The 18,613-nt window shown below is 44.9% G+C and overlaps 1 protein-coding gene across 11 annotated transcripts in view; it reads left to right on the forward strand.

The window, feature by feature from the left end:
- The window catches only part of MRTFB (myocardin related transcription factor B), a 200,942-nt gene that overhangs the window by 173,427 nt on the left and 8,902 nt on the right, over positions 1–18,613 (forward strand). For 9 of the 11 annotated variants that reach the window (XM_029576376.1, XM_029576373.1, XM_029576375.1 and 6 more), the window contains 6 exons: positions 2,495–2,645; positions 6,552–7,577; positions 10,177–10,365; positions 11,776–11,937; positions 14,800–14,937; positions 16,355–16,415. In XM_029576376.1, coding sequence (XP_029432236.1) covers positions 2,495–2,645; positions 6,552–7,577; positions 10,177–10,365; positions 11,776–11,937; positions 14,800–14,937; positions 16,355–16,415 — 1,727 coding nt within the window. The remainder of the gene's footprint in view (positions 1–2,494; positions 2,646–6,551; positions 7,578–10,176; positions 10,366–11,775; positions 11,938–14,799; positions 14,938–16,354; positions 16,416–18,613) is intronic. The other 2 variants (XM_029576377.1, XM_029576372.1) reach the window with 2 other exon arrangements.

Genomic DNA, 18,613 nt, shown 5'->3' on the forward strand with positions numbered 1-18,613 from the left:
AGTGTGAACGTGAAATTTAATGCTATACGATGAAGCCTATTATGACGGTCATTATTTTCACAGGTTCTTGGTGAATGGAAAACGTGTTGGGCATAACTGGTATTCTTGTTTATAGTTCCTGATTTAATTACCAACAGTCCAGTCCAAAATTTCAAGTTATTCACAGGCTGTGGTTTATTTCTGATTGTTATGGGATAGGAGGTGACATCTTGCCATGGATTGATAACTTGTTAAAAGAGAGCAAGCAAATAGTAGGACTAAATGGTCATTTATTCCAATGGAAAGAGGTAAAACTTTGTTTTATTTATTTGATTTATATTCTGCCTTTTAGACACCTCACAGCAGATTACATGTAGGTACTGTGGAGTGCCCTAGGAATCTGTACTGGGACCAGTGTGGATTAACTTATTCATTAATGATCTGGTAAAGGGAGCACTGAGCGAGGTGATCTAATTGGCAGATGACCCAAAAATATTCCGAGTAGTCAAAACGCAAGCAGACTGTGAGTAATTGCAGAAGGACCTTACCAGACGAGAGAACTGGGCATCTAAATGGCAGATGAAATTTAATGTGGAGAAGTGCCAAGTGATGCAGGTAGAGAAGAATATTCCTAACCATAGGTACACATTTAAAAGTCGCCACCCAGGAAAAGCATCATTATGGACAGTATATTGAAATCCTGCGCTCAGTGTGTGACAGTGGTTAAAATAAAAAAATAATTAAAAAAACCAATAGAATGCAAGGAATTATTTGAAAAGGAATGGAAAACAGGACCGAGATCACACTTTTAAGTGCTGTGTTGGGTTCTAGTTGCCTATCTCAAAAAAAGGGGAGCTAGAAAAGCTACAGAGAAGGGCAACAAAAAGGATAAAGGGAATGGAAAAATTCCCTTATGAAGAAAAGTTAAACAGATTAAGGCTTATCAGCTTGGAGGAGATATGATAGAGATTGATAAATAATGAGTGGGAGTAACAGAAAAGCAGGGAGTGGTTATTTACATTTCAGATAGTTTCATGGAGTGACCCCCCCAGCACTGACGCTGACGGGTAGCAAATTTAAAACAAATCGGAGAACGTATTTTTTTTCACTTGATGCATAATTAATCCATGGAATTTGTTGTCGGAAGGTGGGCTCAAGGCAACTAGCGTAGCTGAGTTTAAAAGGGACTTGGGCAAATTCTCGGAAGAACCTAAACAGCTATTAGCCAGGTAGACTTGGGAAAGCCATCGCTTATTCTTGGGAGCGAACAACAAAGAATGGATCTGCTCTTTGGGATCTGATGGCTACTTCCAGGGATCTTGATTGGCCTCTGTCAGAGAGGCTGGGTGGGACCTGTGATCTGACCCAGCATGGCAAGTCTTATGTTCCGAAAACCTTCATTTCATAGTCTATCATCTTAACTAAGCATCAAATTTATTCATTTATGTAAAAAATGTTTATCCCGCACTTCAGTTCACAGCTTAGGCTGGCGTGCAGAAATGCAATCATAAAATGCATTTGCATGTTGTGGGCGCTATTAGTTTTGGGGGGGTTGGCTGCGCGTTTTCAACGCGCTATTATCCCTTACTGATTAAGGGGTAAAAATAGCGCACCGAAAACGCACGGCCAAACGCGGGCTAACAGTGCGCTCCACTGGAGCGCTCTTTACTGTATCGACCTGTTAGTCAGATAAGTCTAGGTTACTCCAAGGTAGGCCATATTTATCCAGATAAGTTAGCCAGAAAACGCTGATATTCCGCCTCCGAGCAGCCTAAAGTTATCTGGGTACCCCTATTTGTATAACATTGTCCTTAACCAACTATATCAAAATATAGCCAGCTAAGTTTAAAAAAAACCTTCTGCAACAGCAGCCCTGATTTCCACCCCCCACCCAGCCAAAAATATTAGGGCATAGCCCCTCCTTAAGCCCCTAAAATAATTAAAATAAGTAGTGGCCATAAGAGCCCCTACCCTCCAGTACTGAAAATGCCAAGTGGTTTCCAGGCCCCCTCCTAACGCTCCCACTCCATCTGGAACGCACGCCCTCCCCAGGAGCAGTAGAAATGTTACATGCTCTCGACAGCCTTCGGGGTTTAGAGGGGTTGGGGGGGTAGGGAATTGGGATGAGGGGGGGGGGCCCAGAGCCCATGTGGCCCTGAGGTTATCCTGATCCGCATCTTATTTAAATTCATTTGGGGGCTCGGGGGGCGGGACTATTCCGTGGTATGGCACAATATAATTTTAACTTATTGCGGAGAAGGGGGTTGGGGAGGAAGCCCAGAGATTTGTCCCACTGAATATCCGTCACAGGTTATCTTAGCTGACTTTAGCCGAATAACTTGTTCGGTCGCCAGCAGACTGGATTATGGACGAGATAACATTTTTACAGTTTCTAATTAGACCCTACTGCAACGTTCCAAAACCAATTAAAATGTTTCCTACAATCAGGTAATGGACTGGTGTACGGCAAGTCTTAAGGGGCTGGTTTAGATTTTTTTTTTTTCCTACCTTGTAGGCCATTGACTGACAAACCAAATAACACTGGGAGCCCAGCCATGAACCCTTCGAGCAACAGCATGTCGGCAACACTAGGCAGCACGGGCAGGCAGAACAATGTCCCCTGCAGAAAACCAGGACCATTGCCTTCCAACCTGGATGACATGAAGGTAATAACTTCACAAGTTAGGTTGGGTCGGGAATGATTGGTTGTGTGGATAGTATGAGGGTGAGGGAAGTGGGTGATGTTTTTATACTCAGTATGTTAATACTGATTTCCTTGCATTGTCTAGAAGGATGTGGTTTTAATTGTATGCACTGTTTTATTGTAACCTGCTAAGGGAAATTTTTTGCTATGTATCAGAAAAGCAGGTCAAAATTATAAATAACACCTTGGGTTATGCCAACAGGAGGCACCAATTACTGCTGCAGAATCCTTAGAGGCCAATATTCAAACCAAGCTTATGCTCCAACAGGTCAATGCAATATCGGGCGCTCGGGCCAGCGCACCAGTTAACTCTGTATGGAATGTGTGTTTTGAACACGCTAAGCTAACGTCCGATGCAGTAACGCGCTTCCAATCAAGTGTGTAGCTAACAGCACTCATCACATGTAAATTCATGTAGATGAGGCTATTAGCCATTACCCCGGGATGCAAAAAAATGAATTTTCAGGGTGCACAATATGCGCAAACAATATACAAGGTCCAGGCCGTGTATATAGTGCCGGTAGCAGGAGAAAACGAACGTTCATATTAAGCATCCGTTTTCGTAACCCACACTGACGGCCACCTCTCCCGGGCGCCCGTTGCCAAGGAGGCAGTAGGGACACACAATTTCTCCTAGCATCGCCTCTTTAAGGCGGCAGCTAATTTCCCTGTAGCATCGCGCACCTGGGAGAGGTGGGTGGATGGATGGGTGCGTGTTAGGAAAACGGGCGCTCATATCGAGCAGCATTTTTAGTGCGCCCATATTTCATTGGCGTGCTAAGTTAGGAAGCCAGCAGATGTTTCTGGATGTTACTGTGGTATTAGCATATCCAATTAATGTGACTTGTGTATGCAGGAATAGGGTGAGGAGTTCCTTATGTACTGTGTTGTTAATTCTCTGCTTTTGCTCGGTGGTGTGAAGTGATACCTCTCTACCTGGTGTTTCAGATCTGCAATGTATCATTGATTGATTTGATTAATTAAAAGATTTAACCATAAAAAAAAAGCTGAGCTTCTAAGTTAGGCATCTATTTTCATTCAAATTTAGAAGCCTAAGTTTTCAGCTGAAAGTGCACCTAAAGTTAGGCCCTGCTATTCATTTGCCTAGATGTAGCAGCCTAGTGTTAATTGCCAAGTGCTGAAAATTGGTGCTAAGTTCCTAACTTTGTTTCCCTGCCTTAACTCTGTTGTATCCGTCCAAACAAGAGAGGAAACAAATCACTTGTTATAGAAAAAAATCAGCTATTACTTTAATTATGAGAACAACAATATCAGACTAAAGTGCCATAAATTTTAATCCACTGTCTCTCGCCACGCAATGGGCCACAAACAGCATCTGCCATTCCAGCACTGTACTGTAATCATTTATCGTTGTCTCATGTTTATCAAACACCTAATAGACATTTTAATCATTTGCAATTTTAATATATCCCCAAAAAATATTTTTGTCTTTTTCATATATATAAATTTCTATGATAAAAATACTTAGCTCCCACTGTAGCGTTCCAAAAATTGCCGTGGCGCCATTGACTTGGTTAGGTGTGTTAGAAGAAAATTGAATTCTTTTTTGGATGAAAGAATCACTATAGAAGGCGTCTTGATGATACATATATATGAGGTATCCCCTGAGGAAGGCTGGTGACAGCCGAAACATGGTCCATGTTGGGCATTTTTTTGGAACGCTACAATGGGAGCTAAGTATTTTTATCATAGAAATTTATATATATGAAAAAAGACAAAAATATTTTTGGGGGATTATATTAAAATTGCAAATGATTAAAATGTCTATTAGGAGTTTGATAAACATGAGACAACAATAAATGATTACAGTACAGTGCTGGAACGGCTGATGCTGTTTGTGGCCCATTGTGTGGCGAGAGACAGTGGATTAAAATTTATGGCACTTTAGTCTGATATCATTATTCTCACATTAAAGTAATAGCTGATTTTTTTTCTATAACAAGTGATTTGTTTCCTCTCTCGTTTGGACGGATTTAATATTGAGAGGAGTTGGCTTCTGTGTTGTGATTAACTCTATTGTAGCCACCTACTTTTTAGGCTCCCAAATTTAGGTGCCTAGTGAAACTAGAGCTCTAAATTTAGATATTTAGCCCTAGGAAATTTTCAGAAGGCTGTTTGGTACCCTAACTCTCAAAGTTAGACTCCTGAAGCCTTTGAGAATTGACCTCATGGAGGCTGATAAGTTTGGACTTATCCCCCTAAATGGTGCCATTTCAATGTTGGTCATGTTCAGCAGGTGCCACTTCTCTGAATAACTATTTATGCAGCTAAAACGTGACCTGGATAAGTGAGCAGTGGGATGGAGGAGTTCCAGAGTGGAGCTATTTATCCAGCTATCTTAATCCTAGATTGACTAAGCTAAGATTTTGTTTGTTTTTCATGGGTGGGGCCTAACTATCTTGGAGGGGGGGGGGTGTAGTCACGATAGTGGGCCCCTGCCCTGAAAAAATATCGTGGCTGTATCGCCGCATTGTTTTGTCCCACCGCCTTATCCTTTACCGTGCAATGGCGGCCTCCAGCTAATGGGGCTGGCATCACCTTAAAAGGCCAACCAACTCCCCCCCCCCCCCCCCCCCCCCCCGAAAAAAGCAGCAAAAATGATAAAAAGACCGTGGGTTCAAACCTGACACCCCCCCTCCTAACCCGGGGGTCGCCACTCGAGGGGGCCCTGACAGCCAAAGTATAAAAATGATTGCATGACGACAGCCCCCCCACTCCCACCCCAGCCCTGTCAACAGTGATAAAAAATGGCACCATAGGGGCCCCCACACCCCTTTTCGATAAAACAAAGTCCAGGCGGGTTCCCCCCCCACTTCCACAACCTCCTCGCCTCCGAATGATAAAAATACATTGTTGGTGTATAGTGCACCCCCCTTCATCCACCCCCCCCCCCACCCCACCCGGACCTCAAGTCCAATAAAGAATCTGGTTCTAGTGGGAGGGCCACTCCCTCAAACACAGAATTATCTCAAAGATTTCAAGCAAGCGTAAGGGTCCAGTGCCCTCCCTAGCCCCGGGCCCAGCAGCGCCATTTTTTCAAAATGGCACCAAACTGACCTTGCCCCGGTCGCATGCCCCTGGACTGGCATCTTAAAAGGATCACAAGGCCCAGGTGATGTATTCTCCCTCCATCTACCTCCCTCTCCCCAGAAACCTTTGCATGCTCATTGATTGGGTTGTTACTCCACGCAGGTGGCCCCAGCCTGATATTCAGCAGTGTGGGGAGCAGACAGTCAGATAACTTGCCTGGGATACATGGCAGAGCACTGCCAATTATGTGCACCACTGAATACAGCCAGGTAAAGTTCTAATTAGCCAAATAAATTTGTCCAGCTAACTTAAGGGGCTGCTCGCCAGCATGACCAGAGTTAGCCAGATAACTCTGCCCCGGAACACCCCTGGACTGCATAATTGGCCGTGCTCCACTGGAGGCGGTCTAAGCTTGGTAATTTTAAAAGCCTGTGGTTTGTCCGGCTAAATCCTGAACCTAGGGACACCCTACTATGTCTAGCAAGAGGTACCTCTTTATTGTGAACCTTGTGGAAAGTTAGGCTAGGGATTCTGTCAGCCCAGACTTATACCATAAGACTTACCCCTTGCATGCACATCTCTGAATATTCATGTTTTTAAATTATAAGTGGGGATTTGTTTGTTTAAGTGGTCTATGGTGGCATGCACTCAAGCGCCTGCAGTGAAAAGTCCATGGGTTGTATCATCACCATACAAGGAAACAAGAATAGTTTGATTGGCTTGAACACCTGCCGATGTCTTCCAACAATATGCTTAATCAAGATAAATCAAGACTAATCAACTTGCATGTTTATACAGTCTTATTGTTTTGTTTTAGGTGGCTGAACTGAAGATGGAATTAAAATTACGAGGACTGCCAGTGTCTGGCACGAAAACAGACCTTATTGAGCGCTTGAAACCCTACCAGGATTGCAGTAACAACAGCGTTACTACTGGAAATGCCATGGCGGCAACCACCTCCACGGGTGCCACCAATAGCACAGGAGAACTGACTGTCACATTCCCAATTGCAGCCCTGAATAGTTCTGTGGTCAGCTCCTTGCCCAGTTATTCCATGGACACGTCCTCTGCAGGACTTTGCAGCAACCTGGCAAGCCGCGAAAACTCCAGTTCCCCTCTGCCCATGTCCCCCTCACCATCGGAACAGTCCAGCCTCAGCACAGATGACACTAACATGACGGACACCTTCACGGATATTTTGACCATGATGTCACCCTCCCAGTTCATGAGTAATTCCCCCTTGAGGATGAACGTGAACGAAGACAGCTTGGGTGCGACCAACGGAAGTTTGTCAAGCATGGAGCTGGATGCTGCAGAAAAGGATCGAAAGCTTCAAGAAAAGGAGAAACAGATTGAAGAGCTCAAGAGGAAACTGGAACAGGAGCAGAAGCTCGTGGAGGCCCTGAAGCTGCAGCTCGAGGTTGAAAAGCGTGTCCAGCAACAGCAAGCCTTGCCTTCTAACTCCGGGCTTGCCTTGGATCAAAACCATTTTAAGACAAGTGTCAAGGATGAAAAAGCTCATGCTGCTTGTTCCCGTTCACCGCAGCCCATGGTATTAGCCAGCCATCCTCTTGGACTACCCGCCATGACCACCAGTGGCCAGAACCTTGCTGACAAACAAGCTGTCGTCATTAAGCAAGAAGTATCTTTAGCGAAAGCTGAAGAGCAGAACGTTATCTCACACTTTTACGTGAGTTCCCAGAGACAGCCACAGACTGCAGTGGTTGCCCAGCCTCAGGCTTTACTAACCACCCAAACAGCTCAGCTTCTGCTCCCAGTTTCCATCCAAACTGGGAATGCAACCGGCTCAATGCAATTACCAATGGTCAGTGTAAAACTGCAGGTGTGAAGTTTAGTTTTTCATTTTGATTTTTGTATTCTCGAGTGCAATTATGAAGTCTTGCATGTTAGAACTTGCTTCTAATGAGTTCTGGAGGCGAGAGAGTCATCCTGTGTCTGCAGCCTACCATTCTGCTCCCCAGGCTCATTACATCTTCTCTGTACACCATCTGCCACAAGGTGCTGTTTATCTTCTCACACTTCCACATCTTCAGGTCAGCTGCCTAGCAGACCTATGTGAAACCTTTTGCAACTAAAGCAAAAAGTGAGAGAAATGGTGTGTTTGCATTTGCAAATTATTAAAAAAGAAAAGGAAAAAACCCCACAAACACTTTTCACTCTTAAGAACATAAGAAAATGCCTTACTGGGTCAGACCAAGGGTCCATAAAGCCCAGCATCCTGTTTCCAACAGTGGCCGATCCAGGCCAAAAGAACCTGGCAAGTACCCAAAAACTAAGTCTATCCCATGTTACAGTTACTAGTAATAGCAGTGGCTATTTTCTAAGTCAACTTAATTAATAGCAGGTAATGGACTTCTCCTCCAAGAACTTATCCAATCCTTTTTTAAACACAGCTACATTAACTGTACTAACCACATCCTCTGGCAACAAATTCCAGAGTTTAATTGTGCGTTGAGTGAAAAAGAACTTTCTCCGATTAGTTTTAAATGTGCCCCATGCTAACTTCATGGAGTACCTCCTAGCCTTTCTATTATCCGAAAGAGAGTAAATAACCAATTCACAGTCAAAAGTTCTAATTTTAACTTGAAAAATACATCACAAAAAATTTAAAAAAATATATATGAAATAAAAAAAAACTGTTGAAGGTGGATGATAGAGAAGACCGGTTGGTTTCGGTTGAAAACGACGACAGGCTTGCTGACACCTTCATCTAGGCTATTTAAAATTTACTTATAAGTTCCCATCCATTTTGATTGATATATTCCAGCTTGGATAACTTTTTTGACTCCATTGATTGGTGTTGTGGTAATTGAAATCTCCCATTATTACCGCACTGCCAATTTGGTTAGCTTCCCTAATTTCTCTTAGCATTTCACTGTCCGTCTCACCATCTTGACCAGGTGGATGGTAGTATACCCCTATCACTATAGTCTTCCCCAACACACAAGGGATTTTTTTTTACCCCAAACAGAGGTTGTATTATTCTTTTGCCAAAATTCATAAGACTTTTGTCATCTAGACTATTTTACATTAATTTCATGAGACCTTGCCACTGTTCACAAAACCTTTTGCCAGATTTTGTGTTTTTGTGCAAAAGTTAAATGCTTTTAAGAGTTTTTTTTCTGGAAAGGTAAAATGGGATCAGTTTTCCCAAAAGCAAAAATGTCCTCCTTGCGTATTGTTGCTGCCTCAGCTGGCCACATCTCCTCGACCTTTGCTTGCCCTCTTCTGACTCTCTACTTTGGTTCTCCTGCTTCCTTGCCTGACCCTTCCCCCTGTACTGTCACCGCTGTCTCTTCCCTTGTCTTGCACAGTTTTGCCAATGGAAACGATGGTACATGAGCTTTTAAGACCATGTTGATCACTTCTCAAGAAGAGGCACAAACTACACCATCTTTTTTGGTTGGTTCAGTCTGGAGTCTTGTCAGATAGTGATGCCTTCAAAAGCCCACAGAACCGATATCTGAGAAATGGACCTATGCGGTCTCAAAAGCTAATATAATCTTTTTTTGTCAATCTTTTTAAAAAAGCATTATCACAACCTAAAAGGATTCCATTTTACTTCGACCAAATATGGCTACAGGAACTGTGCACCACGAAAAATTGTCCCCTGAGTAAAATGTTGTACATAAAATGTGTAGCTCTTGCTTGCTTCACTGAGGTATTTGAAGGAAATGTCTACATTGGTTGCATCCTATAACCTCTGCTCACTATCTAGTTGCCTGTCACCAGAAGGATTACAGCTGAGCTCCATTTCCATTATATGAGCATCGTCTTGTAACAGCTTAGTTTAACCTCTTGTGCTGATAAGTGCATCACCTTTCATTCCATTTCACTGATTAAAACTTAATATCCCGCTTGATAAAACATGTTGCCCAAGTGGCAGTAAATTAAAAAAACATTCATAAATTTGTAATAATAAAATAGGTGCAACATAAAATAAAAGAACCCAGACAATTCATAAATCACCTTGACCTTTGCATGCTATTCAAATATGATTTTATTCAAGCAACTGAAAAGCTTATGTAGAAAAAAAATTGCTTCAACTTGACTCATTTCATATTTCAACTCTCTGCTTGGTTGTAGATGAGTTTTTATTAAAGTAGTTCTGTGCTTGCATGTAATGGAAGTACCATCTCGTTCTGTGTCTTGTCCTCACATTTCTTCATAAAGGCCATTTGTTAAAAGAGAAATAAGTGTAAGACTTTCCATACTAAATGTATGTTTTAATATCAGGCATGCAGCTTGTACACATGAAAGGCCTTTTTCGCTCAAAGCATTGGCCTACAGCAAAACATCCGTATTGAACCGATGCATGATGTCAAATCCACCCCCTTTGTGATCATGATCAGGCTGTAGATTCTTGAAGGAAATTGAAACACAGTTATTGAACTATGTTTGTTTGTACTTGGATCCTTCAGGCTCATCCCCCAGCCGGAATTCAGACTCCGGTGCAAGCATCTGTTCCTGCCACCTCCTCCTCTTCCTCCACCATCAACACCACCACCCCGGGTCTGGTGCAGACCACAGCTTCCCAGATACAGAATCCGCCACGGACACAGGACCCCTTCACACAGCACGTGCTCAGTGCCAGTCCACAGATCAGAAAGGTTTGTAAATACAAACGACAGGTTATGAATCGGAGACAACAGGAAGCCATTAATTCAAGGCCAGTTTTCATTAAAAAAAAAAACAAAAACAGCCACGTATACGAATTTGCCCCTCGTTTTTATCTGATCTGTGGGGGAAAAGGCTGATAAAGAATGTGGGAAAATACGGCTTCATGGAGAAGTCCGGTGGACACATGAAATAGTGACCGATTTTCAGACCTGCATGGGTGACGTAGGCAAGAGAAGGAAGCAGCCCCGTGCTCAGGTAGGCACTAGTAAGACAGGGTGGGCCAGCAGGCCTCGTTTCTCCTCTGGTTCTGTTCTTGACAGGTCTCGTTTACATTCCAGAAAATGCTGCTTTGCTGTGACAGCTAAATCTCGTTGTATTAATGAGTTGTGATGGTGATGTTTAATACAAATACAAGATGTGTTGAAAGAGCAGACTGAAGTCCGTAAGACTCTGATAATTTGTCCATTCATCCTCCTATGTGTCCTGCTGAACAGTTCAGCATTTTTCTGCAGCTCAGTTGGCAGCTTTGTTGCTTTGCTAATGACTTCTGGGTTTTTGTTTGACTTGTGTCTTGGGACTGGCAGGCTTGTGAGGGTTGGTAATGTCTTGGGGATTATTGAGTGGAGGATGGGTGGCCCTGGAAGATCTAGATTGTGGCTTAAGCATTCAAAAAAGTGATTGTTGTAATATTTCAAACTTTTATTATGGGGTTTGTTTTTTTTTCTATTGTTTTGAGCTGATGGCTAATTTTTGTAAGATTCCTGATGGACAACTTGAAAGTACTTTCTTTAATGCGGTGGCTTCACCCCCACGTCACTCCCTTTACCTTCCGTAGCAGGTTGCATTGAAACATGTTTGCCTCCAGCTAAGATTCCCCAGTCTTACAAGGAATCCTATCATTTGTGTCGTAACACAAGTGTGCAGTTAAAATAAAACCCCACTAGGCTGCCCAGGATAGTTGTAGACGACGTCCTGAAGGGTAAGTGACCTGCAGCTCTCTTGTACGGTAAGCGGCGTGCGGCTCGTGTGTTCCTCAGACAGCCGCACTGTTTCTACCACTTGGCCACTAGATGGAAGCGTGAGCTCTTGTCATGTAGTCTTTTTCCTATAAATGTGTACAAACAGATACCTGTGCCTCTCGGGTTTGTTTGTTTTTAAATTGGGTAACAGTAACCACACAATTTCTGCCTCCCCGCGCCTTTTGGAAGATTTTATTTAATGCAAACTCCACAACCTTTATTGTCAGGGCATTCCAGGTGGATAAGCTAAAAGGGAAAAAAAAAGAAATAGACTGACGATCTTTCTTCCCCAGTGATCCTTCCTTCTTTAAACCAAAGGTCAGTGGTGCACGGATACTGCAGTAACAAATTTTGAATTTTTTCTTTTTTTTTATCCTACAGGCTTTTCCATCCACTACAACGTCAAATACGGCGTTTCCATACCCAACTCAGCCTATCGCAGCCGTTTCACCATCTTTCCTCAACAGCGTGTCGAGCAAAATCCTTAATTCCCCAGCCGTTCAGGCTCCTTCCCTGCAAAATGGACCCAGCCATCCCCAAAAGGTAAGGGGGGAGGGGGGCTCATTTTCATTGTTTCGCTTATTATTTTTGCCTCTGGAAAGTGAGAGGAGCGCCATTAGAATAATGTCGCCCAAACTGTGAGGTTGGCCCTTGACGTGGCCAGAGAGACCAGTGTCTTCGGACTGATTTCAGGGAGGCGACTGCAGGGTCACTGGTGGTCACGCGTGATGTGTCAGGAAACCTTGAGAGCTGCTAAAGACCCAGCCGGTCCACCAACCCCTGCTTGTCCAATGCCAGGACATAGAAGAATGGGGTGCCAAGCACCCCAAATTACAGTGAAGAGCAACAGAACGTTGTAATGACTCCATAATTCACTGTTTTGGTCATAAAATGGGGCGTCTGCTGGCAGACAGAGATTGGGCTCTGTTCCCTGGGTTCTTGTAGTCCTGGTGCCACCCGAGTTCTGAGTGTCCTGGAAAGGAAAAGAAGGGATCCAGCAGTGAGAGCAAAGACTCGCAAGCTAGGAGAAGAGAAAAGTCCCAATTCAGCAGCCGCTGATACGGAATCTCTTTTCAGCCTTAGCCTGGTTTGCGGGACTGTGAAAACAATCCTAGTAATATTTTCCCTGCTCCCCTTTCGCTTTTGAAGTTGCCATGCAGATGTATTCTGCCATCCGTTTTGGAGGTGACTGAATGTGTGTTAGTTAACTTGCTTCAGCTCTGGAGAGCATAGGGACCCTGATCAGATAAAAAGGAGCACTATAGAAATATAGAATAAAATAGCAACCAAAAGTCAAACGGACCATCCAGCCTGGGCATTTTCATTGCTTTCTCTGGCTTTATACGGAGTTCCCCATGGCTAAGGATCCTCTGTGCTTGAGGGGATTTGTAATTCATTTATCGTTTTGGTCTCCACCAGAGATCAGTTTCAGCAACCCCCCAGCCATGCCTTGTTGCAAACAATGACAAAGGCTGTGGGGAGGTAGAAAAGGTAAGAAGACGACCAAGCAATTGCCAGCATGGTTAAACAGTGCCATTAAAGCCAAAAGAACAGCTTTCAAAACCTGGAAAGTGGATCCAAATAAAGAAAACGGAAAAGAACATAAGCACTGGAAAGTTAGATGTAAAGCATTAACAAGACAGGCCAAAATGGAATTTGAAAAGAAGATTGCCAGAGAGGAAAAACCCCCAAATAAAAATTTTCAAGTATATTCAAAGCAAGAAGCCTGCGAAGGAGTTGGGTGTTCCAATAAAATGACCGAGGGATAAATAGGGCGCTTAGAAGACCAAGACCACAGCAGAAAAAAAATAAAATGAATTCTTTGCTTTGGTAATTACGGAGGATGGTATTGGGGAGATACACTGGAGACATTCCTTGAGGGCAGTGATTCAGAGGAACTGAAGCAAATCATGGTGAACAGGGAAGACATAGTAGAGCAAACTGAAAAACTGGAGAACAATAAATCACCGGGTCCAGATGGTATATATCAGAGTTCTGAAAGAAATAATAAATGAAATTGTGGACTTTATTACCAGTAATCTGTAACTTCTCATTCAAATCAGCTGCGGTACCTAGGATTTGAGGGTAGCCAACATAATGCCTCCGACTGTGTGGAGCAGCAGAGGCTGAAAGTGCTGATGGCAGGGCGCTACCCTTCCTCTTCTTGGCACAGCTTCAGACTCCTTGTGACGGCAGTCAGCTGCACTCTTCCCCACCTCCTGTCCATGCCAGTTTGGGCTTCTTGAGGTCATGATCTTCTCTCCCCAGCAGTGGGATCAGGCAGCAGGAGATTTACAGCAGAGCTCCTCATGGGTGAGGTCAGCAGTTGCACTTTGGTTGCCTCCCTTCTGGCAGGCCCCAGAGGGTCCACAGGCTCCCAGGTTGGGAATCACTGATGTAGCAGAACTTCAAAAGGCATGGAGAATGGCGACCAAAATGATAAACTGGAAAACGAAACAGGTTAGGGCTCTTTGGCCTGGAGAAGAGATGGCTGAGAAGAATACATGATAGAAGCCTATGAAATCATAAATGGTGTGGAACTGATAAATAGGGGACAGTTATTTACCCTTTCCAATAGGGGATACTAAGTTAGGGACAGATTTTCAAAGGTTATGCGCGTAACCCGAGAAAATCTGCCCCTGCGAGCGCCGAGCCTATTTTGCATAAGCTCGGTGGTGCGTGCAAGCCCCGGGACGCGCGTATTGCCCGGGACTTGCAAAAAGGGGTGTTCCGTGGGTGGGGTGCCGGCCCGGGGGCGTGCCGGGGGTAGGACCAAGCCTCCAGCACAGCCGCCATGCCGAGGGATGGCGCGCACAAGGCTGCCGATTTTTGTGCAGCCTGTGCGCGCTGAGCCGCGCAGCCTGCCTCCGTTCCCTCCGAGGCCGCTCCGAAATCGGAGCGGCCTCGGAGGGAACTTTTTTTCGCCCTCCCCTCACCTTCCCCTACCTAACCCACCCCCCCTACCTTTATCGCCGGATTTACGCCTGCCAGAGGCAGACTTAAATCTGCGCGCGCCAGCGGGCTGCTGGCGCACCATCACCTGACCCGGGGGCTGTTCCGGAGGGCGTGGCCACGCCCCCGGGCCAAAACCACGCCCGCGGCGCTGCCCCCGAAACGCCGCGTCACAACCGACCGCCCCCCGGCACGCCTCTCCTTGCAAGCCCCGGGACTTACGCACGTCCCGGGGCTTGCGCGCATCGCCGAGCCTATGCAAAATAGGCTCGGCGCGCGCAGGGGTGGGGTTTGGGGTAGGTTTTCAGGGGGTACGCGCATATCCCTTTGAAAATCTACCCCACAGTATCTCGTGCAGAAACGTAAGGATTTTTTTTTCTATTTAATGCACGGTTATTTAAGGTATTGCATTAGTTCCAGATTGATTATTTTGTCTCCTTTTGCTTTACACAGCCTGGATCGCCTCCTCAGTCACAGCAGTATGTAATGCACCACCCTGTATTCAACCGTCCCGTGGCCAAGACAAAAGACCCTCCACGCTACGAAGAGGCTATAAAACAGGCCCGCAACATGCAGGCGTCGCAGCCAGAGGTAGGTCACACAATAAATACAGTGTCAATGGTGGGGGGGGAGGGATTTCCTCCGGTTAAAAATGTTCTGTGCTACTGACGTAATTGAAAGGGATGTCACCAGCCACAGGCAATATTCAGTTGGACCGTTTAGCGGGCAAGTTATCCGGCTAAGGTTAGGTTTGAATATTGCCGGTTATGTACAAAGTTATTCGGCTATCGTTAGCCAGATAACGTCACATTTAACCAGCTTAAGTTACATTCCCATTGTAAAAAAAAAATCAAACCAACACATCACGGGCTTACAGGCCCAAACCTGACCCCCGCCTCCCTCTCTCCCTCCCGTGTAGCTGAACGGCCCATTTCAATGTTTAAAAATAATTTTTGACTGGGATTCCCCCCCCCCCCTGCTCCCATTTCCCCCTTTTGTTTTTTTAAATTCGTAGTCTCCAACCCTCCCCCCCTCTTCTTAGAAGGGCCTCTCCTGGATCACGGGAGCCTCCTACCGCGATCCCGGCCCTGCGCTTCTGCCGTTGCCACGCTACCGCGATGGTGGCCATACAAAGGAAGGTACGGGGCCTGGGAGGGGGAAAGTAATAAGTACTTCTCTTAAAGAGCATTCGAGTCCATTGCCGTTTAAACAGAGCAGCGCCTGCATAGCTTGTGAGTCGTTTACATAGTGGAAAGATTTAGCCCCGTCGCACCCATGATCGGCCATGGACTCTGTACCATGAGAATCAGACATTCGGTGCCCCCGGGGGTTGCACTAATGAAGGCAACTGCACAGAGCATTTCCAGCAGTTCTTCTACAAGCTCATGAGAGGCTCTTTTTTGCAACAGGATATGCTTAGCAAATAGCTGGAAGCTAAGCGTTACTTAAATATCGGTAAATGCTCTCTGCCGTCCCAAACTAGTTTTGCATGGCAGTCTGCACTGATTGCTTCCTGCTGCTGAAGATGACAGGCCCACGTCGGCCAGTGGCTCGATGCCCGGTCCTTGAGTTCCCCTCCCCCACCAGTCTGGTTTTCAGGATATCCACCGTGAATATGTGCGAGAGAGATTTGCAAGTCCTGCCTCCATTGTGTGAAGCTATGTCTCATGGATATTCATGAGGGATAACCTGGAATCCAGACCAGGGGGTGCTTCAGGAATCGGCGCCATAAGCCATTGACTGGCATCTGTCAGACCCTGACCACAAAGGATGCGGCAACAGGGCAGCTGGGATTTTGGCCGTTAGCCCGTTACCAGCTGGGATTTTCTTCCTGATTTTTCATTTGTCTGTAACCAACAGGCTGGCTGATTCCGCAGCCACTGAAGCAGGGAGAAAGCAGAGTGCCCAGGCTTCCCCTGGCACTGGCACGGTGAACTGTTGCGTCAGGGAAACTGCAGCATGCATGGTGCATGCAAGCCCAGTGTTCATGTTTCCGTTTCCTTTCCAGGTTTCCAATGCGCACAGTCAGCAGATGGATGACCTCTTTGACATACTTATTAAGAGCGGAGGTACGCCAGGGTCTGTTGTGCTCAAAACTTTGGGCAGTATTTGTAAATGTCCTTTGCAATTTATCTCTGTGTTTTGTTTGTTGTTTTTTTTTTGTTTTTATTCAAATTGTGTTGGTGTTATAACACTGAAGAAAAAAAAATTGAGAATAAGGATGGCTCCTGTAAGAGAAGATTTCTCTCCCAAACTTGGCAACATGTACATATTGGGGAAATTTGTAACTGCAAGCAGTCTGTAACGTCTGAGGGTACTTTTTACTGACAGACTTTAAATTATCTTTATTTACTTGAATTTTCCCTTGGGGAAAATTATCCTGCCAAAAATCACCCCCACACAATTCCGGCCGATAAATTGTACACTGGTTTGCCCCAAGAAAATGCATGTGCCTGCCTGTGACTTTTCATAAGGGTAATCCCCCTTCTTAACCGCAGACCTGGGAACGCATCCTCTCTGTCCAGGTGAATTTAGTTACATTTGGAAAAAAAAAAAAATGTATTACTTGCTCTCTTAAATCCTAGGCGAGTTACAATCTCTGGGGGTTGTTTTTCCAAAGGACTTAACACATGTAAATGGAATTACTATTGTTGCAATTTTCCAAAGCCATTTATGTGCGTAAAGAGCACCTACACGTGAATATCCTATGGACAATTCAATGGCAGATACTGAAGCAATTTTCAAGAGCCCACTTGCACGGGTAAAACCCAATTCCAAGCATGTAAATGCTTTTTAAACTCTGGCCCTGTGTGCATAAAATATAAGACTTACAAGAACAATAGCTTGCATACAGGCCATACGCACACAAGTTTAGCGAGGTATCTGGTGCGGCCATTTCCGCAGGTTTTAAGCGTGGAAACTAATTGGGCCTCGGTAACATAATTTATTTTATTTATTTAAGGGTTTTTATATACCGAGGCACGTTTGGAACATCACCTCGGTTTACAATAAAACATAATGCAGCAACGGGCTTTACGAAAAACAATTAAAGACTAATAAAAAGCAACAGGCTTTACACAGAAATTAAAGAATTAACAAGAACCATTTTACTGCCACTTTAGCCTGACATGATCGATATGGTTCATGATAGCTATTTGCAATAAATCATGGCCAATAATTCATGTTCATTCTGTTCGTTTTTTTGGGTTTTTTGGTTTGTTTGTTTTTTTTTTGAAGCATGAACTGGAACAGTTTATTTTTTCCCCCCCCACTTATTTCTCTGAATTTTGACCCCCAGAGCTGCAAAAGAGCAGGACAGGCTCATTGGGCTAGCGTGGCCTGCAAGACTGGAGGGTAACTGATTGGAGAGTAGCCCTTGTTCACGTGAATAGTGCTAGAATGGTGGGGGGGGAATCGGGTATTTATGACGGACTCTGAGTTCTCTCCCTTGTGCCCGGGTCTGTTCGGTAGCGGAGGGACAGGGCGCAGCTGAGACTGTGACCCTTTCACATTATCAAGCAAATTTTACTTTCTTTCCATGAACACTTTTTTGTCTCTCTGAAGAGGGACATAGCCAAGGTTTGGAGAGCTCCTTAAATTGTTTCGTGTAAATATAAATACTGACTGAAGGAGGGCTAGCATGTGTGGGGCAAGTAATGAAAAGGCACCAAATCCCAGCAGTGCCCAGATGAGATGAACCCAAAGTCAAAGTACAAAATGCCCTGCAATGTTTAGTAGCCATAGTGATCCGTATGTATGTCTAAGGCCCACGCATCTGTGCAGCAGAATAGTGCACCAAACCTTATCACTCTAATGGCGTACTCCAGCTATTACGCTGGCAGTCGGATGCCCTCCAGTGATATTTTGATAGGTTTACAAGCCTGTGAAGGGCAGCTGGAGCGTACCCAGCAGGAGGGTCACAGTAATCAGTGTACAAAATAAAAGCCATATTCAGAGCTGCCGAGGGCTAGTCCAGGTCCACAAAACCCACAAGCCTTTGATTGCAGAAAATAAGGGAACATGATATGCATGAAAGCGTTGACCAAGAGACACCAACAAGATTAAGCTGATCCGCAGGGTTTCCTATAACACATTTAAGTTTAGCGCCTGGTGTCAATGGTCAGGATCTCCTGCTGCTTGGGAAATTGCGATTTTTTTTTTAAGTGCCAGGAGTGCCTCGGAGGTGGAGAGGAATCTCTTGACGGGATTAAGCCAAGCCAGGACACCAGCAACGGTTCACGGGTTTGAGGCCAGCGTAAGCTGTTTG

This window comes from Rhinatrema bivittatum, chromosome 14 (genome assembly GCF_901001135.1).
Source record: "Rhinatrema bivittatum chromosome 14, aRhiBiv1.1, whole genome shotgun sequence".
NCBI classification, from domain to species: domain Eukaryota; kingdom Metazoa; phylum Chordata; class Amphibia; order Gymnophiona; family Rhinatrematidae; genus Rhinatrema; species Rhinatrema bivittatum.